General features: G+C 42.7%; 1 protein-coding gene across 5 annotated transcripts in view; it reads left to right on the top strand.

Annotated features, from left to right (window-relative positions):
* Nucleotides 1-19,034, top strand: part of NSD1 (nuclear receptor binding SET domain protein 1) — a 127,057-nt gene that overhangs the window by 71,602 nt on the left and 36,421 nt on the right. For all 5 annotated transcript variants that reach the window (XM_049775685.1, XM_049775683.1, XM_049775684.1 and 2 more), the window contains 4 exons: nt 3,614-3,884; nt 6,192-6,301; nt 14,676-14,751; nt 18,339-18,457. In XM_049775685.1, coding sequence (XP_049631642.1) covers nt 3,614-3,884; nt 6,192-6,301; nt 14,676-14,751; nt 18,339-18,457 — 576 coding nt within the window. The remainder of the gene's footprint in view (nt 1-3,613; nt 3,885-6,191; nt 6,302-14,675; nt 14,752-18,338; nt 18,458-19,034) is intronic.

The raw sequence follows: 19,034 nt of genomic DNA, 5'->3' as shown, positions 1-19,034 counted from the left end.
GTGCAAACAAATATTAAAATTAGATACTAAATTTTCTGTTTGCAGTAAGGCATAAAACAAAACAATATGATACATAGAGATAAAACACAATTTAAATGGTAAGACACTGACCGATGCAAATAGTCAAAAGATTAGCCTAAAAAAAAGTTGATTTTTGGAGGTAACCCAGGTGCAGGAACTTCTAAAAGAAGCTTCGTCTTTGTTTTCAGCTGGTCTTGGATCCTTCATCTGCTCCATCTTCACCTTCTGTGTTAGGCTGCTGGGGTCTCTTTGATAAGCTGCTGCAAGTTAAGGGTTCAAGGTCCTCTCAAAAGGTGCCTCTCTTAGAGGAAAAATGGTAGACAGTTGCGTTTTGGATGCTGCCCAGAGTCTTCACTCTTTCCCCTTCACTGCCTGCATCTGTCTCACTTGAGGGGACTCTGCCATAGTGGTGGGCTAGCTGAGTGAGGCTGGAGGATGAATTGACAGAACCTATGCCGATTGGGGGCATATCTGCTACCTTTCACTGGCATTCCACCAGGTCCAGTTATAACCTGCTTTTGGTCCCTTTCTTCTTTCACAACATCAAACTTCCTGGGATTGTTTCTCTTAATAGCTGTCCAGTGAACAAAGACATCTTTGGTGTCATTTCTGTTGATAAATCCATAACCATTTTCCGGACACTGAACCATTTGACAGTGCCCAGGACTTGGGTTGCCAGCACTGGCTTGTCTACCTGATTCAGTGCTTGGGGCACTGGGGTATCTTTGGTTGAGTCTTTTTCGGACTCTGAGTCTGCAGAGACGGTAGCTGGCTTATTCTTCGGAGATGGGGGGTCTCTTTGGTTTAGTGCCAGTAATAAACGATAAATTATTAGTTCTGGGAAGGCCTTTAGATCAAGAACTCATCACCACGGAAAAGGCACTCTTCCCCTCTTGTGAAATGTGTGCAGGAGAATCTCTAGGGAGCCTCGCATGTACAATCCAGAATAGGAAATGCAGGTAGATAGACCAGAGCAATATGAAACAATTCACAAAAGGAGCCATGTTCACCAGTGTTCCAGTGAAAGGCAGAACAAATTCAGTCCAAAGGGTCAAGTCACAATTAGTACTTACCATCACTGAGGTCTTCTTCTTGGGTCCAGGGTTCAAGTCAGTCCAAGTTCGAGCACCATTAATTAATATAAATTAATTAATCCGAGTGTTGGTGTGGGGATGGTGAGGCTTTTCTCAGCTCGGCCCGGCTCCCACAGCCCCTATGGTCTGGCAGGTCTGAATGTTGCAGGGTGAAGGCGGAGAGATTGACAAAGCAGTCTGATGAAGTTCCAGGAGCGAGCCAGTTTTATTTCACAGTCCCTTCTGCCATGCACACCTCCTCACATGGCCTTTATACTAAGCCTTTTCCTAGCAACTACTTCTCTACTCCTACTGGGCTCTCTTGGCCTCTGTCTCCCTGTCAGCTGCTTTTTCCAGGCTCCCTAACTGGCTTCCAGGGTGACCAACGAACTTCCTTTGGTGATGCTCCTGCTGCTACTTCTTTGATGATGCTCAGTTGCTAATGCTGAATCTGCTACTCCACCTCTGATGGATGTATGGGATGCCTCTCATACACCTCTCTCTCTCTCTCTAACTCTCCTTATCCCTCTCTCCCCTCATGCAGACTCCTCTACCCGCCCACTCCAGGTGTGGGCAATTCTGATTATTCAGGTGGGATAAATAAAGTGGGGGAGGAGATACCCACATTTAATGCCATTTATTATTATTTTTTGTTTTTTGGGTGTTTTTTTGGGTCACACCCGGCAGTGCTCAGGGGTTACTTCTGGCTCTATGCTCAGAAATCAGTCCTGGCAAGCTCAGGGGACCATATGGGATGCCAGGATTTGAACTTCTGACCTTCTGCATGAAAGGCAAACACCTTACCTCCATGCTATCTCTCCGGCCCTTAATGACATTTAATATAGAATTATTATTGTTTTATTATTTTATGATCGTCATTGTTATTATTTCAGGTACTTTGATTTACAACACCAAATGATAGATAGGGTTTCATACATTCAGTGTTCTGGCACCATACTGCCCTCCAGAGGATTCCTCATAGTGACATTCATCTTCTGTCATTCACTATATGAAAATTTTAGCAAAATAAACATATCCGGGCTCGGAGAGATAGCACAGCGGCGTTTGCCTTGCAAGCAGCCGATCCAGGACCAAAGGTGGTTGGTTCGAATCCTGGTGTCCCATATGGTCCCCCGTGCCTGCCAGGAGCTATTTCTGAGCAGACAGCCAGGAGTAACCCCTGAGCATCGCCGGGTGTGGCCCAAAAACCAAAAACAAAAAAACAAAACAAAAAAAAAACAAACATATCCTAATTTATCATTTATTTAATTAATTAATTAATTAACTCATTTTGGTTTTTGAACCACATCCAGTGATGATCTGGGGTTATTCCTGTGCTCCACTCAGGATTCTTACTCCTGGTACTTTTGAGGGACCATATGGGATGCGTAGGATAGAACTAGGGTTTGCCACAAGCAAGACAAGTATCTTACCTACTATTCTATGTCTTAGTTATTTGAGAACCTTTTTTTTTGGGCTTGTTTGGGCTACACCTGGTGATGCTCTGGAGTTACTCCCAGCTATGTGCTCAGAAATTGCTCCTGACTTAAGGGGTCATATGGGACACCGGGTCCGGTTTGTGTCAGCAAACTTACTGCTTACTGCCTTACTGCTCCGTGCCACCACTCCGACCCCTATTTTAGAACATTTATCACTATATTTAACATTTATCATTTTAGAATTATATATTTGATATTTATGGGGCAGGAGACATAGCATGGAGGTAAGGCATTTGCCTTTCATTCAGAAGGACAGTGGTTCAAATCCCGGCATCCCGTATGGTTCCCTGTGCCTGCCAGGGGCGATTTCTGAGCATAGAGCCAGGAGGAACCACTGAGCGCTTTTGGTGTGACCCCAAAACCAAAACCCCCCAAAAATAAATTGACATGTATAGTTAGATATATTTAATATTTAACATTTATCATTTTAGAAATTTGAAAATGACCCTCTGGTTGTGAAGACATGTATATGGAGTGCTATTGTCACTATTATTATCTCTGGATCTCTTTTATGTTCCCAAATTGAAAACTTGTACCTGATTTAAAAATATGTCATTTCCTTGGGGCTAGAGTGATAGTGTGTTTTTACCTTACACACAGCTGACCTGGGTTTGATCCCTGGCATTCCATATGGTCTCTTAAAGCACTGCCAGGAGTGACTTCTGAACACAGAATTAGGAGTAACAGCTTTTGATCATGGCAGGCATGGAGGACCAAATGGGATGCTGGGAACAGAACCACCGTCTGTTTGAATCAACTGTGCAAGGCAAACGCCTTACCACTGTGCTATCTCTCTGGCCCCTCACACTGTTTTCTGTCTGTCTAATGATTACTTAAGTGCTTCATGCAAGTGGAGTCATACAGTATTTTTCTCTTTTAGCCTGGCATATTTTTTTAGTGTAATATATATCTACTTCATGCATGTGTTAGAATTTCTTTGTCTTCTGAGTGCAGTTGACTTTGGTACTCAGTCTGCAACGACTTTTTATTCTATGGCTTTTGATTTTTATTTACTCTTAGGCAAGTTCCCGCTGTGAAGAAGAGAGCCTTTTATCCCGATGTCGATCCAGTGCTCAGAACAAGCAGGTGGATGAAAATTCTTTGATTTCAACCAAAGAAGAACCTCCAGTTCTTGAAAGGGAGGCTCCGTTTTTGGAAGGGCCCTTGACTCAGTCAGACCTTGGAAGTGGACATGCTGAGTTGCCACAGTTGACCTTGTCTGTTCCTGTGACTCCGGAAATCTCAGCACGGCCTGCCCGTGAATCTGAGGAATTGCTAGTTAAAACACCAGGTAAGATGCTGAAATGTTCAGGGTATACTTGACTCAATAGATGTAGGAGAATGTATAATGTATTTTTGGAAAATCAGGAGTGAAACTCGAAAAAACAAAATCTATACATTTTTACATTCCTGAAAAATTAAACCCACCTGCTTTGGCTCACTAGTTAGTTTCTACTAATAAGTGGTGTGATATTATCCAGAAATTAACACTGCTTTGCTGGTCTCTATCCAGACCAACTGAGAGAGCTTTAGGAGTGGTACTGTGCTCTCAGGGTGCTTCATAGCTTGGCTCCACCTAATCTCTCTCATTTTTTTCCCTCCTGTCTTTGGGCCACACCCAGTGACACTCTGGTTACTTCTGGCTAAGTGTTCAGAAATTGCTCCTTGATTGGGGACCATATTGGATGCCTGGAGACCGAACTGAGGTCTGCCCTGGGTCACTTGTGTGCAAGGCAAACACCTTACTACTCTGCTATTGTTCCTACTCCTGGCTCTACCTAATCTTATGTGTCCTGGACTGTTAAGATTTTTTTTTTTTTCTTCCGGTTTTTGGGCCACATCCAGTGGCGTTCAGGGGTTACTCCTGGCTATCTGCTCAGAAACAGCTCCTGGGGGGCCGGGCGGTGGCGCTGGAGGTAAGGAGCCTGCCTTGCCTAGCCTAGGATGGACCGCGGTTCGATCCCCCGGCGTCCCGTATGGTCCCCCAAGAAGCCAGGAGCAACTTCTGAGCGCATAGCCAGCAGTAACCCCTGAGTGTCACAGGGTGTGGCCCAAAAACCAAAAAAAAAAAAAGAAACAGCTCCTGGCAGGCACGGGGGACCCTATGGGACGCCGGCTTCAAACCAACCACCTTAGGTCCTGGATCGGCTGTTTGCAAGGCATAAACCGCTGTGCTATCTCTCCGGCCCCTGTTAATTTTTTTGTTTTGTTTTGTTTTGGGGCCACACCAACAGTGCTCCAGACTCTGGCTCCAACTCTTGGCTCTGTGCTGAGAAATCATTCCTGGCAGGCTTAGGGAACCATATGGGATGCCAGAAATCAAACCCAGGGTCATCTGTCTGCAAGACAAATGCCCTACTGCTGTGCCATCTCTCCAGCCCCATTCCAGTCTTGTCTTTACTTTGGACTTGGCTCTTCCCTGAGGAGGTTGGCATGTTAAAGTGATGCCATTGACCTGTCCATACAATGGGCACTTGGAAACAAACCCACAATTCATTGTTTTATCTCTAATTCATCTAATTAGAATCCACAGCTCTTACTCTATCTCTCTCTTGATTACGAACTGTTACAGATAGCCCAGGAAAACTTACTTATAGTCCCAAGAAGAGATTTTTTTTTTGTTTTTCCTTTAGGAAACAATCCCCCAATTAGGCTTATCAAGAAACATCTTTTAAAAGACCAGTAAAGGAAAGGAAGTTACTCTTTCATTAATATGTGCCAATTTCTCTCTCTCTCTCTCTCTCTCTCTCTCTCTCTCTCTCTCTCTCTCTCTCTCTCTCTCTCTCTCTCTCTCTCTCTCTCCCTCCCTCCCTCCCTCCCTCCCTCCCTCCCTCCCTCCCTCCCTCTCCCTCTCCCTCCCTCCCTCTCCCTCCCTCTTCCTCTCTCTTCCTCCCTCTTCCTCCCTCCCTCACTGTCTCTCTTTCCCTCCCTCTCTCCTCTCTCCTCTCTCACTGACTGATTGGTAGGTTGGTTGATTGGCTCTGCATTCAGAAATTGCTTTGGCAGGTTGGAAGATCATATGGGATGCCTGGATTCAAACTGGGTTCCTCCTGGGTAGTCTGCATGCAAGGCAAATGCCCCACCGCTGTGCTATCTCTCTGGCCCATATGTGCCAATTTCTTACATGAGATGCGTACATGGTTTATTTCCCCCCCCCCCCCTTCACTCAAATACTTAAGTATACTTCTGCAAAGCCAGGGTACCTTTTATTTAGGAGCAGAACAGAAATTTTGGGGCCAGAGTGATAGTACTGTGGGTAGAATTTTTTTTTTTTTTTGCTTGTGGTTGACCAGGGTTTGATCTCTGACATACCATATGGTTCCTGAGTCTGCCAAGAGTAATTTCTTTTCGTTTCTTTCCAGTTTTTGGGTCATATCTTGTGGCTCTTGGATTACTGTGTGTATACTGACAAAAAACCACTTTACCTTTATGTCTGTTATAGAAATGGTTTCTTCAACAAATGTTTTAGAATAAACAAATGCTTACTGTGTTACTACCCACAAGATAATGAAAATGTCAAAAGTAGGATGGCTTATTCATAGATATTTTAAGCTAATTTTATTGTAAAAATCATTAATGAAAACTATATGCATTTCAGGAAATTATGAAAGTAAGCGTCAAAGAAAACCAACTAAGAAACTTCTTGAGTCCAATGACTTAGACCCTGGATTTATGCCCAAGAAAGGTGATCTTGGACTTTCTAAAAAGGTATGTTAATTCAGTCAGTTTCATAGTTAAAATTTGAAGATTAGTTCTTTAGTAATACTACTGTGATTGATCCTTGAAAAGATAGAAATGGCAGATATCTTTGTACAGTTTGGCAGACCTTACATTAGAGGCTGGGAATATAGCTTGATGGTGAACATATGCCCTGCATGTGTGAGAGTCTTGTTTTGAGCCCAGTACAAGAAGGAGATACTATATTTTACTTTTCAATAAAAGTTTAGATTGAAATTTATTTTCTTTTCTTTTTTTTTTTCACCCCCCCGAAATTTATTTTCTGAAATATTACTCATTTTGGTTTTGGGGCCATACCCAGTGGTGATTAGGGGCTTCTCCTGGCTCTGCACTTAAAAATAACTTCTGTTGGACTCAGGGGACTATAAGGGATGCTGGAGATTGAATCTGGGTCAATCACAAACAAGACAAGCACCCTTCCTACTATACTATTTTTCTGGTCCCAAAGATGAAAAATTTACGATTGTGTCAGGTTTGTGTTTGTTGTGATTTTTTTTTTTGTTTCACACCCGGCAGCACTCAGGTTACTCCTGGCTCCACGCTCAGAAATAGCTCCTGCCAGGCTCAGGGGTCCCTATGGGATGCTGGGATTTGAACCAATGACCTTCTGCATGAAAGGCAAACGCCTTACCTCCATGCTAGCTCTCAGCCTCCAATTTTCTTTTCTTTTCTTTTCTTTTCTTTTCTTTTCTTTTCTTTTCTTTTCTTTTCTTTTCTTTTCTTTTCTTTTCTTTTCTTTTTTCTCTCCTCTCCTCTCCTCCCCTCCTCCTCCTCCTCCTTCTTCCTTCCTCCTCCTCCTCCTCCTCCTCCTCCTCCTTCTTCTTCTTCCTCCTCCTCCCTCTTCTTCTTCCTCTTCCTCCTCCTTCTTCTTCCTTCTTCTCTTCCTCCTCCTTCTTCTCCTTCTCCTTCCTCCTTCCTTTTTTTGTTGTTTTTATTTTGTGATTTCTAAACTTTTTTGTTTGTTAGTGTTTTGGGCCACAACCAATGATGCTCAGGAATCACTCCTGGCTCTGTGCTTAGAAATTGCTCCTGGCAGTCTGGGCAACCTTATGGAATGCCGGGATTCAAAATACCGCTCCTCCTGGATTGACTGCGTGCAAGGCAAAATGCCCTACCACTGTGCTATCTCTAGCCCCGTGATTTCTAAACATTTTACTGCAAATCTGTTTGTGCAATTTATCAGTCTACTCTTAGCCATTTAGGAAAGTAAAATCTAGAATAAACCTTACCAAAAACCCTAAACCAAACCATACAAAACCCTGCTGCTCCTTAGAACAATACTGCAGTACTGATCACAGACATGGCTCAGCCTGTGATGGCTAACCTTTTTGAGCCCGAATGCCCATACTGCTGCACAAAACCAAAGAATTTGCTCAAAAGTGCCAGCACGTCAATTAAACCTTAATGACAAGATTTTAGTATCTAAAAACTATGCGGCACGTGCTGCGTATCTTAAGTTCAGATGTTCCTGCTTGCCAGCTTCAAGGCCTTCTCGTGCCACCACTGGCACATGTGCCATTGGTTCGCCATTTTGGGCTTAGGCTCAAACTCCTAGGTTCACTTTCTGGTACCATATAGTTCTCATAGTACTACTATATGCTGTCTTACTAAAAATATCAGAAAGGTAGGAAAGACCTCTGTGCTTTAGGCAGAAAGAAATATGTTGAGTTTATAAACCTGATTTTCGTCAGTCAAGGTAGTTCATTTCATTACTGGTAGGGTTATGGGCAGGGAGGAGGTGCGGGAGTTAAGCACTTGCCTTGCTTGGGGCCTCAATGGCTGTACCCCTGCTTTGAATCCCAATATCATCACGTTAGTAAAGATATAGAAAAGACTTTAATTTATAATGAGTAATAGCTGATATAACTTTGATATTGAAAACTATTAGTAGAAATGTATTTCCCAGAAAACATTTTCTTTCTCATGTGAGGAGTAAAATTTAAAAATGTAATTGTGGAATGTTCTTATTTCCTGTTTAAATTTTTTTCTCCTTTTTTTTAATTTCTAGTTTTGATTACATACATAGCTTCCTGGTAAATACTTTGTTTTGGAGCTCAAGAGACCTTTTGTTGGAGATCAAAGCAGGGATCCTGCATGAAACGAGCTCTTTCTCTGGCCCTTAAATAGTCTTCTTTCATAAAGAACATATAATATATTACTATCGATTCCAAGTAAATCACCATGGTGGATTTGGGGCTTTATTTTTCTCCTTTTTTTTCTGGCTTACTCTTGGCTTCTATGCTTATTCCCAAGAGGGCTCAGGGGACTTTATGAAATGGCAAGGACAGAACCCAGATTAACTGTGTTCAAAGCAAACTCTTCCCCTCGCTTACTTCTTAGCAACACTTTTAGTGGTCTCTAACTTACAGTTGTTCTATTGGTTCTAAATACAGGGTTGTGATCTTGTGATCGTGTTCTTTTGTTCTGCTTTTCCTCCTGACATTAGTAGCCACTTATTGTTAGCAGGTTAGTTAGAGGCAGTAACTGAGAAGGCTAGATTAACTCACAGTACCTTGAATGTATTTGCATGTCTAACTCCCTGGCATTTGCAGTCAGGTGAGGAATTTAGTGCTAGGTGCATCAAAGATGATGTTGCTAGACTAATTGCTGGGGTGAGGTGGTAGATTGTTTGAGTTCTCTGTTCCCCTAGTCAGTGAAATATAATTGACACATAAGTGATTTGAAGGATTGACATGGATTCTCAATACTTTGAAGATTGGGTTGTTAACGATGCTACTGTTTATTTGCTTAACCTTGCTGTGTGAAATGTTTTATAGTAAAACGAGGGTTGTCACATTTGTGTATTAATGTTTTTTTCTAAGGAGATAGAAATGATTTTGTTTTATAAACAAAGCTTTTTTTTTTGGGGGGGGGTTAATTTTGCTCTTTTTGATGACACCACACAGTGATTAAAGCTCCTGCAGCAGGGCCCGGAGAGATAGCACAGCAGGAGAGATAGCACAGCAGCGTTTGCCTTGCAAGCAGCCGATCCAGGACCAAAGGTGGTTGGTTCGAATCCTGGTGTCCCATGTAGTCCCCCATGCCTGCCAGGAGCTATTTCTGAGCAGACAGCCAGGAGTAACCCCTGAGCGCCGCTGGGTGTGGCCCAAAAAAACAAAAAAAAGCTCCTGCAGCTCAGTGGGTTGGAGGATTATACAATTTTGGGTTTTAAAACCTCAGCCAGTGTATGTACTCTAGCCTGTTGTGCTCTATGGCCCTCTTCCCCCATTCTATTTGATTATGTTTTTAATTATTTATTTATTTGGTTTCTTTTTGGTTCCCAGTGACGCTCAGGGGGTTACTCCTGGCTATGTGCTCAGAAATCAATCCTAGCTGGCTCAGGACCATATGAGATGCCAGGGATTGAAGTGAGGTTCGTCCTGGTCAGGTGCTTGCAGGCAAACTTTGCCTTACTGCTGTGCTATCACTGCTATCATTTTATTCATTCACTCATTCGTTTGTTTATTTTTTGGGTCACACCCGGCAGCACTCGAGATACTCCTGGCTCTATGCTCAAATATTGCTCCTGGCAGGCTCAGGGGACCATATGGGATGTTGGGATTCGACCACTGTCCTTTTGCATGCAAGGCAAACTCTCTACTTCCATGCTATCTTTCTGGCCCCCTATCATTTTAAAAATGAAATTTTGATTTATTTTTTATCTTCCCCTATTTTAAATGTTTGATTGCATCTCTGAGATACTCCTTGAGCTTTTCCACTATTTTTATTTGTTTCTTCTACTTAATACTCTTGGTTTTCATGTAATTCTTTCAAACCCCCATGGACATAAAAATTATGTTTCCTTGGATCAAACAATCATTTATTTGGACTGGGACTCAAATGTGGACCTTTTGTACACAAAGAACGCACACCAGCCTATTGAGCTATTGGCTTAATAGCCCTCTTGTCGTTTTGTGTTGCCTCTTTCTTTCTTTCTTTCTTTCTTTCTTTCTTTCTTTCTTTCTTTCTTTCTTTCTTTCTTTCTTTCTTTCTTTCTTTCTTTCTTTTCTTTCTTCTTTCTTTCTTTCTTTTCTTCTTTTTCTTCCTTTTCTTTTCTTTCTTTCTTTCTTTCTTTCTTCTTTCTTTTTCCTTTCCTTTTCTTTCTTTCTTCCTTTTTTCTTCTTTCCTTTTTTTTCCTTTCCTTTTCTTTCTTTCCTTCTTTCTTCCTTTCCTTTCCTTCCTTTCTTCCTTTCCTTTCCTTCCTTTCCTTCCTTTCCTTTCCTTTCCTTTCCTTTCCTTTTTCCTTTCCTTTTCCTTTCCTTTTCTTCTTTCCTTCCTTTCCTTTCCTTTCCTTTCCTTTCCTTTCCTTTCCTTTCCTTTCCTTTCCTTTTTTCCTTTCCTTTCCTTTTTCCTTCCTTTCCTTTCCTTTCCTTTCCTTTTCCTTTCCTTTCCTTTCCTTTCCTTTCCTTTTCCTTTCCTTTCCTTTTTCCTTTCCTTTCCTTCCTCCTTTCTCCCTCCCTCCCTCCCTCCCTCCCTCCCTCCTCCCTCCCTCCCTCCCTCCCTCCCTTCCTTTCCTTTCCTTTCCTTTCCTTTCCTTCTTCTTTCTCCCAACAAGACCCAGCCGTACTCAAGGTCTCTCTCTCTCTTTTTTTTTTTTTTTTTGCTTGTGTCAGGGATTGAACCCAGGGCCCCTGCATATAACTTGTATTATATTGCTTCAGTTCATTGAACTAGTTCTCTGTCTATTTAAATTAGCTCTCATTCAAGTTTGTGGATATTAATACAATGTGGCCATTTAGTGTTTTGAACTGAATCAGTTTTTCTCTTCAGAATGTGTGTACTATTTATCACTATTTCTCCCTCTGAAATCTTTGGTTTGCTATTAGACATTAGATATAATAGTGGTCATTTTAGTTTCTTTGATAAAGAGATGGGCATTAGATTTGTCATTGGAACAAGAATAAAAAGATCATTCCTGATGATGAGAACCAATATCATGAGAAGAATGACTTCTGCTTTGTTTTAGAGGTCCATGTTAACGTCTACCCCAAGCAGCCTCTATCTAACAATTGTGGTACTGCTCACTCTGAAGTCTGTTTTGTCACTTGAATTTTTTTATTACCCTATGGGTAATAGGTGCCTTACATGGTTGTGCTGGGCTATGGTATATAGTATGTGAATTAGGACCTCACATGTGGAAGGCATGATGTATACTCTCTCGAATCCAACCCCCAACCCTATGTTATTTGTGAAGATGAGTTTGGAAGTCATCTAATTGTTTCAGAGCTTTTTCCTTAAGTGCCAAAGTCGTGAATTATGAATTAGTTTTCTTTTCTTTTCTTTTCTTTTTTTTTTTTTTTTTTTTTGGATTTTGGTTTTTGGGCCACACCCAGCGGCACTCAGGGGTTTCTCCTGGCTGTCTGCTCAGAAATAGCTCCTGACAGGCATGGGGGGACCATATGGGACACCGGGATTCGAACCAACCACCTTAGGTCCTGGATCGGCTGCTTGCAAGGCAAACACCGCTGTGCTATCTCTCTGGGCCCTGAATTAGTTTTCTAATTCATATTTTTTCTTAGTATTATACAAAACTGGACTGGATCGTTAGCACAGTGGTAGGGCGTTTGCCTTGCACATGGATGACCTGTGACAGACCGAGGTTGCGATTCCCAGTGTCCCATATGGTCCCTTGAGCCTTCCAGGAGTCATTTCTGAAGGCAGAGCCAGGAGTAAACCCTGAATGCCACAGGTGGGAAACAACAACAACAACAAAAGAAGCTATTTTATGGAATTGTCTACTAGTCGTTGGCTCTTCCACTTTAATATTTTCCCCTTCTTTTAACTTAGTTCTGTAAAACTAGTTTATATGGAACATGAGGAAGTATATTTTAAGCATTCAGAAAATTCACACTTGTATTTTATCAAACTTTGACCTCATGTTGTGATTATGTGTACCTTAATAATAGAGCTTATTGGGGCCGGAGAGATAGCATGGAGGTAAGGCGTTTGGTTTTCATGCAGGAGGTCATCTATTCGAATCCAGGCGTCCCATATGGTCCCCCGTGCCTGCCAGGAGCAATTTCTGAACCTGGAGCCAGGAATAACCCCTGAGCACTGCCGGGTGTGACTCAAAAACCACCAAAAAAAAAAAAAAAAAATAGAGCTTATTGATGCTGGCGTTATAGCTCAGCCTGTCGGGTGTTAGCATTGCACATAGCCAGTCTGGGTTCAGTCTTCAACATCCAATATCATCCCCCAAGCACCACCAGGAGTAATCCTTATTAATGTCCTTATATGGACCCTAACTTTGGTTTTATAATCATGATGGGACAAATTACTCTTTAGGTAAAGCTATTTTATTCCATTGTAGAATGAAATTAATTCAAATTAGTAAGGATATAACATGTATGGAATAAATTGCTTTTTATATTGAATTGTTTTTTATTTTTTATTTTGGTTTGGTTTTTTTGGGGCCACACTGGCTGGTGCCCTGTGGTTACTCCTGGTTCTGTGCTCAGAATTTGCTCCTAGAAAGCTCGAGAGACCATATGGGTTGCTGGGAATTGAAGGTGGGTGGGCCGCATACAAGGCAAACTCCCTACGCACTGTGCTATTCTCTTTCCCTGTCTATTCAGTTGAATTGCTTTGTTCCTATTGGGTATGAGAGCATCAAATAAATGAAGTTACCCAGAAATTCAAAATACTTTTACTGATGATACTGCAACTTTTAGGGACATGTACTTAGCTACCAGGCTTTCTAGAAGAAGGATGATGTTGCAAAAGGGCATCTGTACTCTCTCCAAAGTGGCCTGGTGATATCAGCCCAAAGACCAGCGTACCAGAAGGTTGGTCATAGTGTTGATCCTAAAGAATCATAGAAGGGTGATGAGCAGGGACATTGGGAAAAAAAGTCGTTCTGGGTAATGGAGGCAGCAAAAGTGGCTTTGGCACGTAGCTTTGTGTTGTGTGGGCCAGTGAACCCATGATCTTTCATGGCTTGGTTTACATCTCATTTGAGAAAAGAGTTGGGGCCGGCGAGGTGGCGCTAGAGGTAAGCGCTAGCCAAGGAAGGTCTGTGGTTTGATGCTTAGGCTTCCCATATGGTCCCCCCAAGCCAGGAGCAATTTCTGAGCGCTTAGCCAGGAGTAACCCCTGAGCATCAAACAGGTGTGGCCCGAAAAAACGAGGGAGAGAGAGAGGGAAGGAGGGAGGGAGGGAGGGATAGAGAGTGAGTCTATGGAACTTGCCTAAAGTTTTAGAATTCTTATTGCTTTAACATAAATTACGACTAATTTAAATTAATCCTTAACTGCTTAACATAAACTGACACTTAAAGATTTCAAAAATTAATCAGATAAATCTGTAAGTCAAATCGTTATAAAAACTGTTTAAGGGGGTGTGGGTTGATAGTAAAGAATGTAGGGCATTTTCCTTTTACTCAGTTGACCCAGGTTTGATCTTTGGCATGTAGTCCCCAAGCCTGACAGGTGTGATCCCTGAGTGTTGAGCTAGGAATAAACCCTGAGCACCACCAGGTGTGACCCACAAAGAAAAATTAAAAACAAAATCCCAAAAGCCCAAACAGTAAACAAACAAAACCATTTGTTTTATTTTCGTGTTATTGGCCACATCTAGCTGGCTCAGGGGTTATTCCTGGCAGTCGCAGGGGAATCCAACCAGGGTCCATCCTGTGTTGGCGGTGTGCAAGGCGAAGGCCTACCGCTGAGCTGTCGTGCTGGCCTTTTAAGGGTAGACTTTTAAATACAAAATATGGAATAGAACTGAGTAGGTGAGTCTCTGGACACATTTTCTTTCTCCCTTCTCTTCATTTCTTCTCCCTTCAGTTAGAACAAACTTTGTGTCCTTTTTATGTTTTTGGTACACTCGTAGCTGTACTGTGACCTATTTCAGGCTAAGTGCTTGAGAATTGCCTCCAGCCATGTATGGATTCAAACCTTGAACTGTTCTGGTCACAGGGCAAGTGTTTTATCATTGGGCCACATCTCCACTTTTCTTTTGTAACAATTTATAAATCTCTCCTTTCCCCCTTTATTTCCATTTTTCTCCTTTGCTGATAATACTGTTTGTTTAATGATTCCAAACAGCCTCTTCTGTATATGAAACCATTAGCAATTTAGTGTGTGGCATGTTATATAAAAGGTTTATTTGGGGGCCGGGCGGTGGCGCTGGAGGTAAGGTGCCTGCCTTACCTGCGCTAGCCTAGGAGACGTACCGCGGTTCGATCCCCCGGCGTCCCATATGGTCCCCCAAGCCAGGAGCGACTTCTGAGCGCATAGCCAGGAGTAACCCCTGAGCGTTACCGGGTGTGGCCCAAAAACCAAAAAAAAAAAAAAAAGGTTTATTTGATCTTCTATAAGCCATGTCCTGTTTTATTTTCTTCCAGTGTTATGAAAGTGGTCGCTTGGAGAATGACATCACTGAATCACGCACTGCCTCTCATTCTAAAGAGTTTGGTGTAGGTGAGTACTTAGGAGATTTTTTAAAAAATGAAATAAATAGGGGTCGGAGAGATAGCACAGTGGTAGGGCGTTTGCCTTGCAATCAGACTATCCAGGACAGATGGTGGTTCGAATCCTAGCACCCCATATTGTGCCCTGTGCCTGCTAGGGGAGCGATTTCGGAGCGCAGAGCCAGGAGTAGCCCCTGAGCGTTACAGGATGTGACCCCTCCAAAAAAAGAAACAATTTTGGTGTGTAATGTTAGAACTAAAAATTGAGGCGAGTCAATCAATGAATTTTTGGAGGTTGCTTTATTCAGGCGAGCTGGGTCCAAGCACAAAAAGCTGTCTCGAACAGGGGAGAGCAGGTTTTTATACTTTTCAGATCATTCTGTTACATTTTATGTTAGTTACACAAAACTACAAAAGGTGATAGTTCAACATTCCACAGGTCTACATAAATTTTAGTTCACACCATTCAATAGGAAAAGTTACAATTCCCCTGACCCCTCCCTGACACCAGTCTTATCTCAGCTCACATTCCAGTGGTCTGTTTGTTTCTCCTTGGGAATGTCTTAACCTACCAGGATGGGGGTCTTTGGGAGAAGTTTGGCCCGTAAGGTTCTCAAAGCTATTTTATAGCCTTGAGCCAGCAACATGTTGCTAAAAGCAGCATCAATCTTTACCTGACTATTTCCTACGTTTCACAAGCACAATGCCTCTTACCTTTTTGGGCCAGTTTGTAGCTCACTGGCATCAGTGAATTGTTTTACAAGAGCAGAGGTGCCAGGAGCAGTGAATCTTAGAAAGCAAAAGCTGGGGCCGGAGAGATAGCATTGGAGGTTAGGCGTTTGCCTTGCATGCAGATGGACGGCGGTTCGAATCCCAGCATCCCATATGATCCCCCGAGCCTGCCAGGAGTGATTTCTGAGCATAGAGCCAGAAGTAAAATCTGAGCGCTACCAGGTGTGACCCAAACCACCCCCACCCCAAAATCTTGGGTATCTTTTTTTTTTTTTTTTTTTTTTTTTTTTTTTTTTTTTGGTTTTTTGGCCACACCCGTTTGACGCTCAGGGGTACTCCTGGCTATGTGCTCAGAAATCGCCCCTGGCTTGGGGGGACCATATGGGACGCCGGGGGATCGAACCGCGGTCCGTTCCTTGGTAGCGCTTACAAGGCAGACACCTTATCTCCAGCGCCACCTTCCCGGCCCCAATCTTGGGTATCTTTATACCCTGTTAAAAATCATGCATATTATAGAGGGTTTTTTTTTTTTGGTGGGGGGGGGTTGCTTTTGCCACAACTGGTGGTGCTCAGGGGTTATTCCTGGCTCTGCGATCAGAAATTGCTCCTTGCAGGTTTGGGGAACCATATGGGATGCCAGGAATCAAACCCAGGATTGTCCTGAGTCTGCCATATGCAAGGCAAACGCCCTGTCACTGTGCTATTGCTCCGGTCCCATATTACAGATTTACAGATTTTTGTTTGTTTTGGTTTTTGGGTCACACTCAGCGGTGCTTAGGGGATACTCCTGGCTCTGCTCAGAAATTGCTCCCAGCAGGCACAGGGAACCATATGAGATGGCTGGATTCGAATAATCTTCTGTACTATCTACTGTGCTATCTCTCCGGTCCCCATATTACAGATTTTTTAACATGGGTCGATGTGGGTTTGGGTTTTAGGTCCACACTTAGCAGTGTTCAGGGTTACTCTTTTTTTTTTTTTTTTTTTTTTTTGGTTTTTGGGCCACACCCAGGGGTGTGGGTTACTCCTGGCTGTCTGCTCAGAAATAGCTCCTGGCAGGCACTGGGGACCATATGGGACACTGGGATTTGAACCAACCTCTTTTTTTTTTTTTTTTTTTTGTTTGTTTTTTGTTTTTTTGTGGTTTTTGGGTCACACCGGCAGTGCTCAGGGGTTATTTCTGGTTCCAGGCTCAGAAATTGCTCCTGGCAGGCACAGGGGACCATATGGGGCACCGGGATTTGAACCGATGACCTCCTGCATGAAAGGAAAATGCCTTACCTCCATGCTATCTCTCCGGCCCCTTGAACCAACCTCTTAACTGCACTTAGGAATCATTCCTGCTAGTACTCACAGGACTATATAGGATGCTCTGGATTGAACTCGGGTCAACCGTGTACAATGCAAATGCCTTAATTGCTGCACTCTCTCCTGGGCCTAATCTAAATCGAATCAGTGATAGAATATAATATATTTCCTCCCCAACTATAGAGCTACCATTTTTATTTATTTTTTATTATATTTTATTATGTGAAACAAAGAGAAATAAATCTGTTATCTGTTTAATCTGTATGAGAAACTAGCTATTTCTGCAACTAGTTGCAGTCATGAGTAATGTTTTTGCTTTTGTTTTTGGGTCACACCAGGTAGCACTTGGGTTATTCCTGGTTCTGCGTTCAGAAATTGCACCTGGCAAGCTTGGTGGACCTTATGGGATGTCATGGGTTGCCCACACCCTATTGCTGTTAGACTCTACCCTACTCTGGGACTCTAATTTTTTTTTCTTTTTTCTTTTTTTTTTGGTTTTTAGGATCACACCCATTTGGTGCTCAGGGGTTACTCCTGGCTAAGTGCTCAGAAATTGCCCCTGGCTTGGAGGGACTATATGGGACACCGGGGATGGAACTGCAGTCCTTCCTTGGCTAGCACTTGTAAGGCAGACACCTTACCTCTAGCGCCACCTCGCCAATCCCTCTAATTTTTTTTAAAGTCATAAGTAAATCTAGTCTCTCCATTGTCACTTACAAATCTTTTTTTGTTTTGTTTTGTTTTGTTTTGTTTTGTTTTGTTTTGTTTTTTTGCGTCACACCCAGCAGCACTCAGGGGTTACTCCTGGCTCTATGCTCAGAAATCACTCTTGGCAGACTCAAGGGACCATATGGGATGCCGGGATTCGAACCAATGACCTTCTGCATGAAAGGCAAATGCCTTACCTCCATGCTGTCTCTTCGGCCCCCTCACCTACAAATCATAAGAATTAAGTGGATTTTCAAATTGGGAATTGTTGGGTGTTTTGTCATTATGGTTGCTTGGTTAGTTGGTTTGTGTGTATCTTTTTGTTAGATTTGAGGATTACTTGGAGTTACTCCTGGGGCTCTATTTTTAGGGATCACTTCTCACAGCACTTGGGGCAATGTGGAGGGTGGGGTCAGTCATGTGCAAGGCAAGTGTCTTACCTGCTGCACAATCACTTTTATCCTCAAGGTGATTTTTTTAAGCCTAACTTCCAAAATTCTTTAATTCCTTCAGTAGTATATGGGAAATCTTTTTTTTTTTTTGGTTTTTTTTTTTTTTTTTTTTTTTTTTTTTTGGGCCACACCCGTTTGATGCTCAGGGGTTACTCCTGGCTATGTGCTCAGAAATCGCCCCTGGCTTGGGGGGGACCATATGGGACGCCGGGGGATCGAACCGTGGTCCTTCCTTGGCTAGCGCTTGCAAGGCAGACACCTTACCTCCAGCGCCACCTACCCGGCCCCTTTCGTTTTTTTTTTTTTTTTGGTTTTTTTTTTTTTTTTTTTTTTGTATATGGGAAATCTTAAGGACATGTGTGTACTTTTCTAGTTGGTAACACATGTTTTCTTGTAGGCACCAACAAGATATTTGATAAACCTAGAAAACGGAAGCGACAGAGGCATACCTTTGCCAAGGTTCAATACAAGAAGGTGAAGAGTGATGACTCATCAAAACAGACTCCAAGTTCAGAGGTACTATTTGGTTCCTCACCTTTTGACCTGCCAAAGTAAAGCAACTTCTCAGCCCAGGCCATGGCTATTTTCTCTGTAGTTCATGTAGGAATGAACAGTTTTCTGTGGAAACAGTTTTCAGGATTTCTCGAGGAGAGCGCTTGCTCCTTTGGAGTCAATTCAAGCTCCCATGAGTGTCCTTGCCTCAGGGTGCCAGTGGAGAGAAGGGCGACCATGTCTGCCCAAATAGCATATTCTCAACTCAAAGAGCACAATTCCCAGTAACTATGTGCTTTTCTAGCTGCTAGTAGGGAGAACTCACTCATTTGTGTATTTTATTAGTACCAACTGCTTAGTTTTCGGAAAACATCTTCTGTACCTTTTTAGAAGATTCCCAGCCAGTTTCTTGTGGAGCATCAGTGCAATCACTGATGTTGTCTCTGTCTGCCCAGCCAGGCTGTAAAAGACTAGAGCACACCACTGCCCAGTCAGTCACCAGCAGTGACAGAACATTTTTTTAGGATAGTTAGGAGAGAGTGCCCATTGCAGGCATTCTGTTGGACACACATTTCTTGGAAGAACAAATAAGTAATTGAAT

This window comes from Suncus etruscus, chromosome 6 (genome assembly GCF_024139225.1).
Source record: "Suncus etruscus isolate mSunEtr1 chromosome 6, mSunEtr1.pri.cur, whole genome shotgun sequence".
In the NCBI taxonomy this organism is placed as follows: Eukaryota; Metazoa; Chordata; class Mammalia; order Eulipotyphla; family Soricidae; genus Suncus; species Suncus etruscus.
The sequence above is the reverse complement of the archived record's forward strand: the minus strand, read 5'-3'. Positions and strand labels throughout refer to the sequence as shown.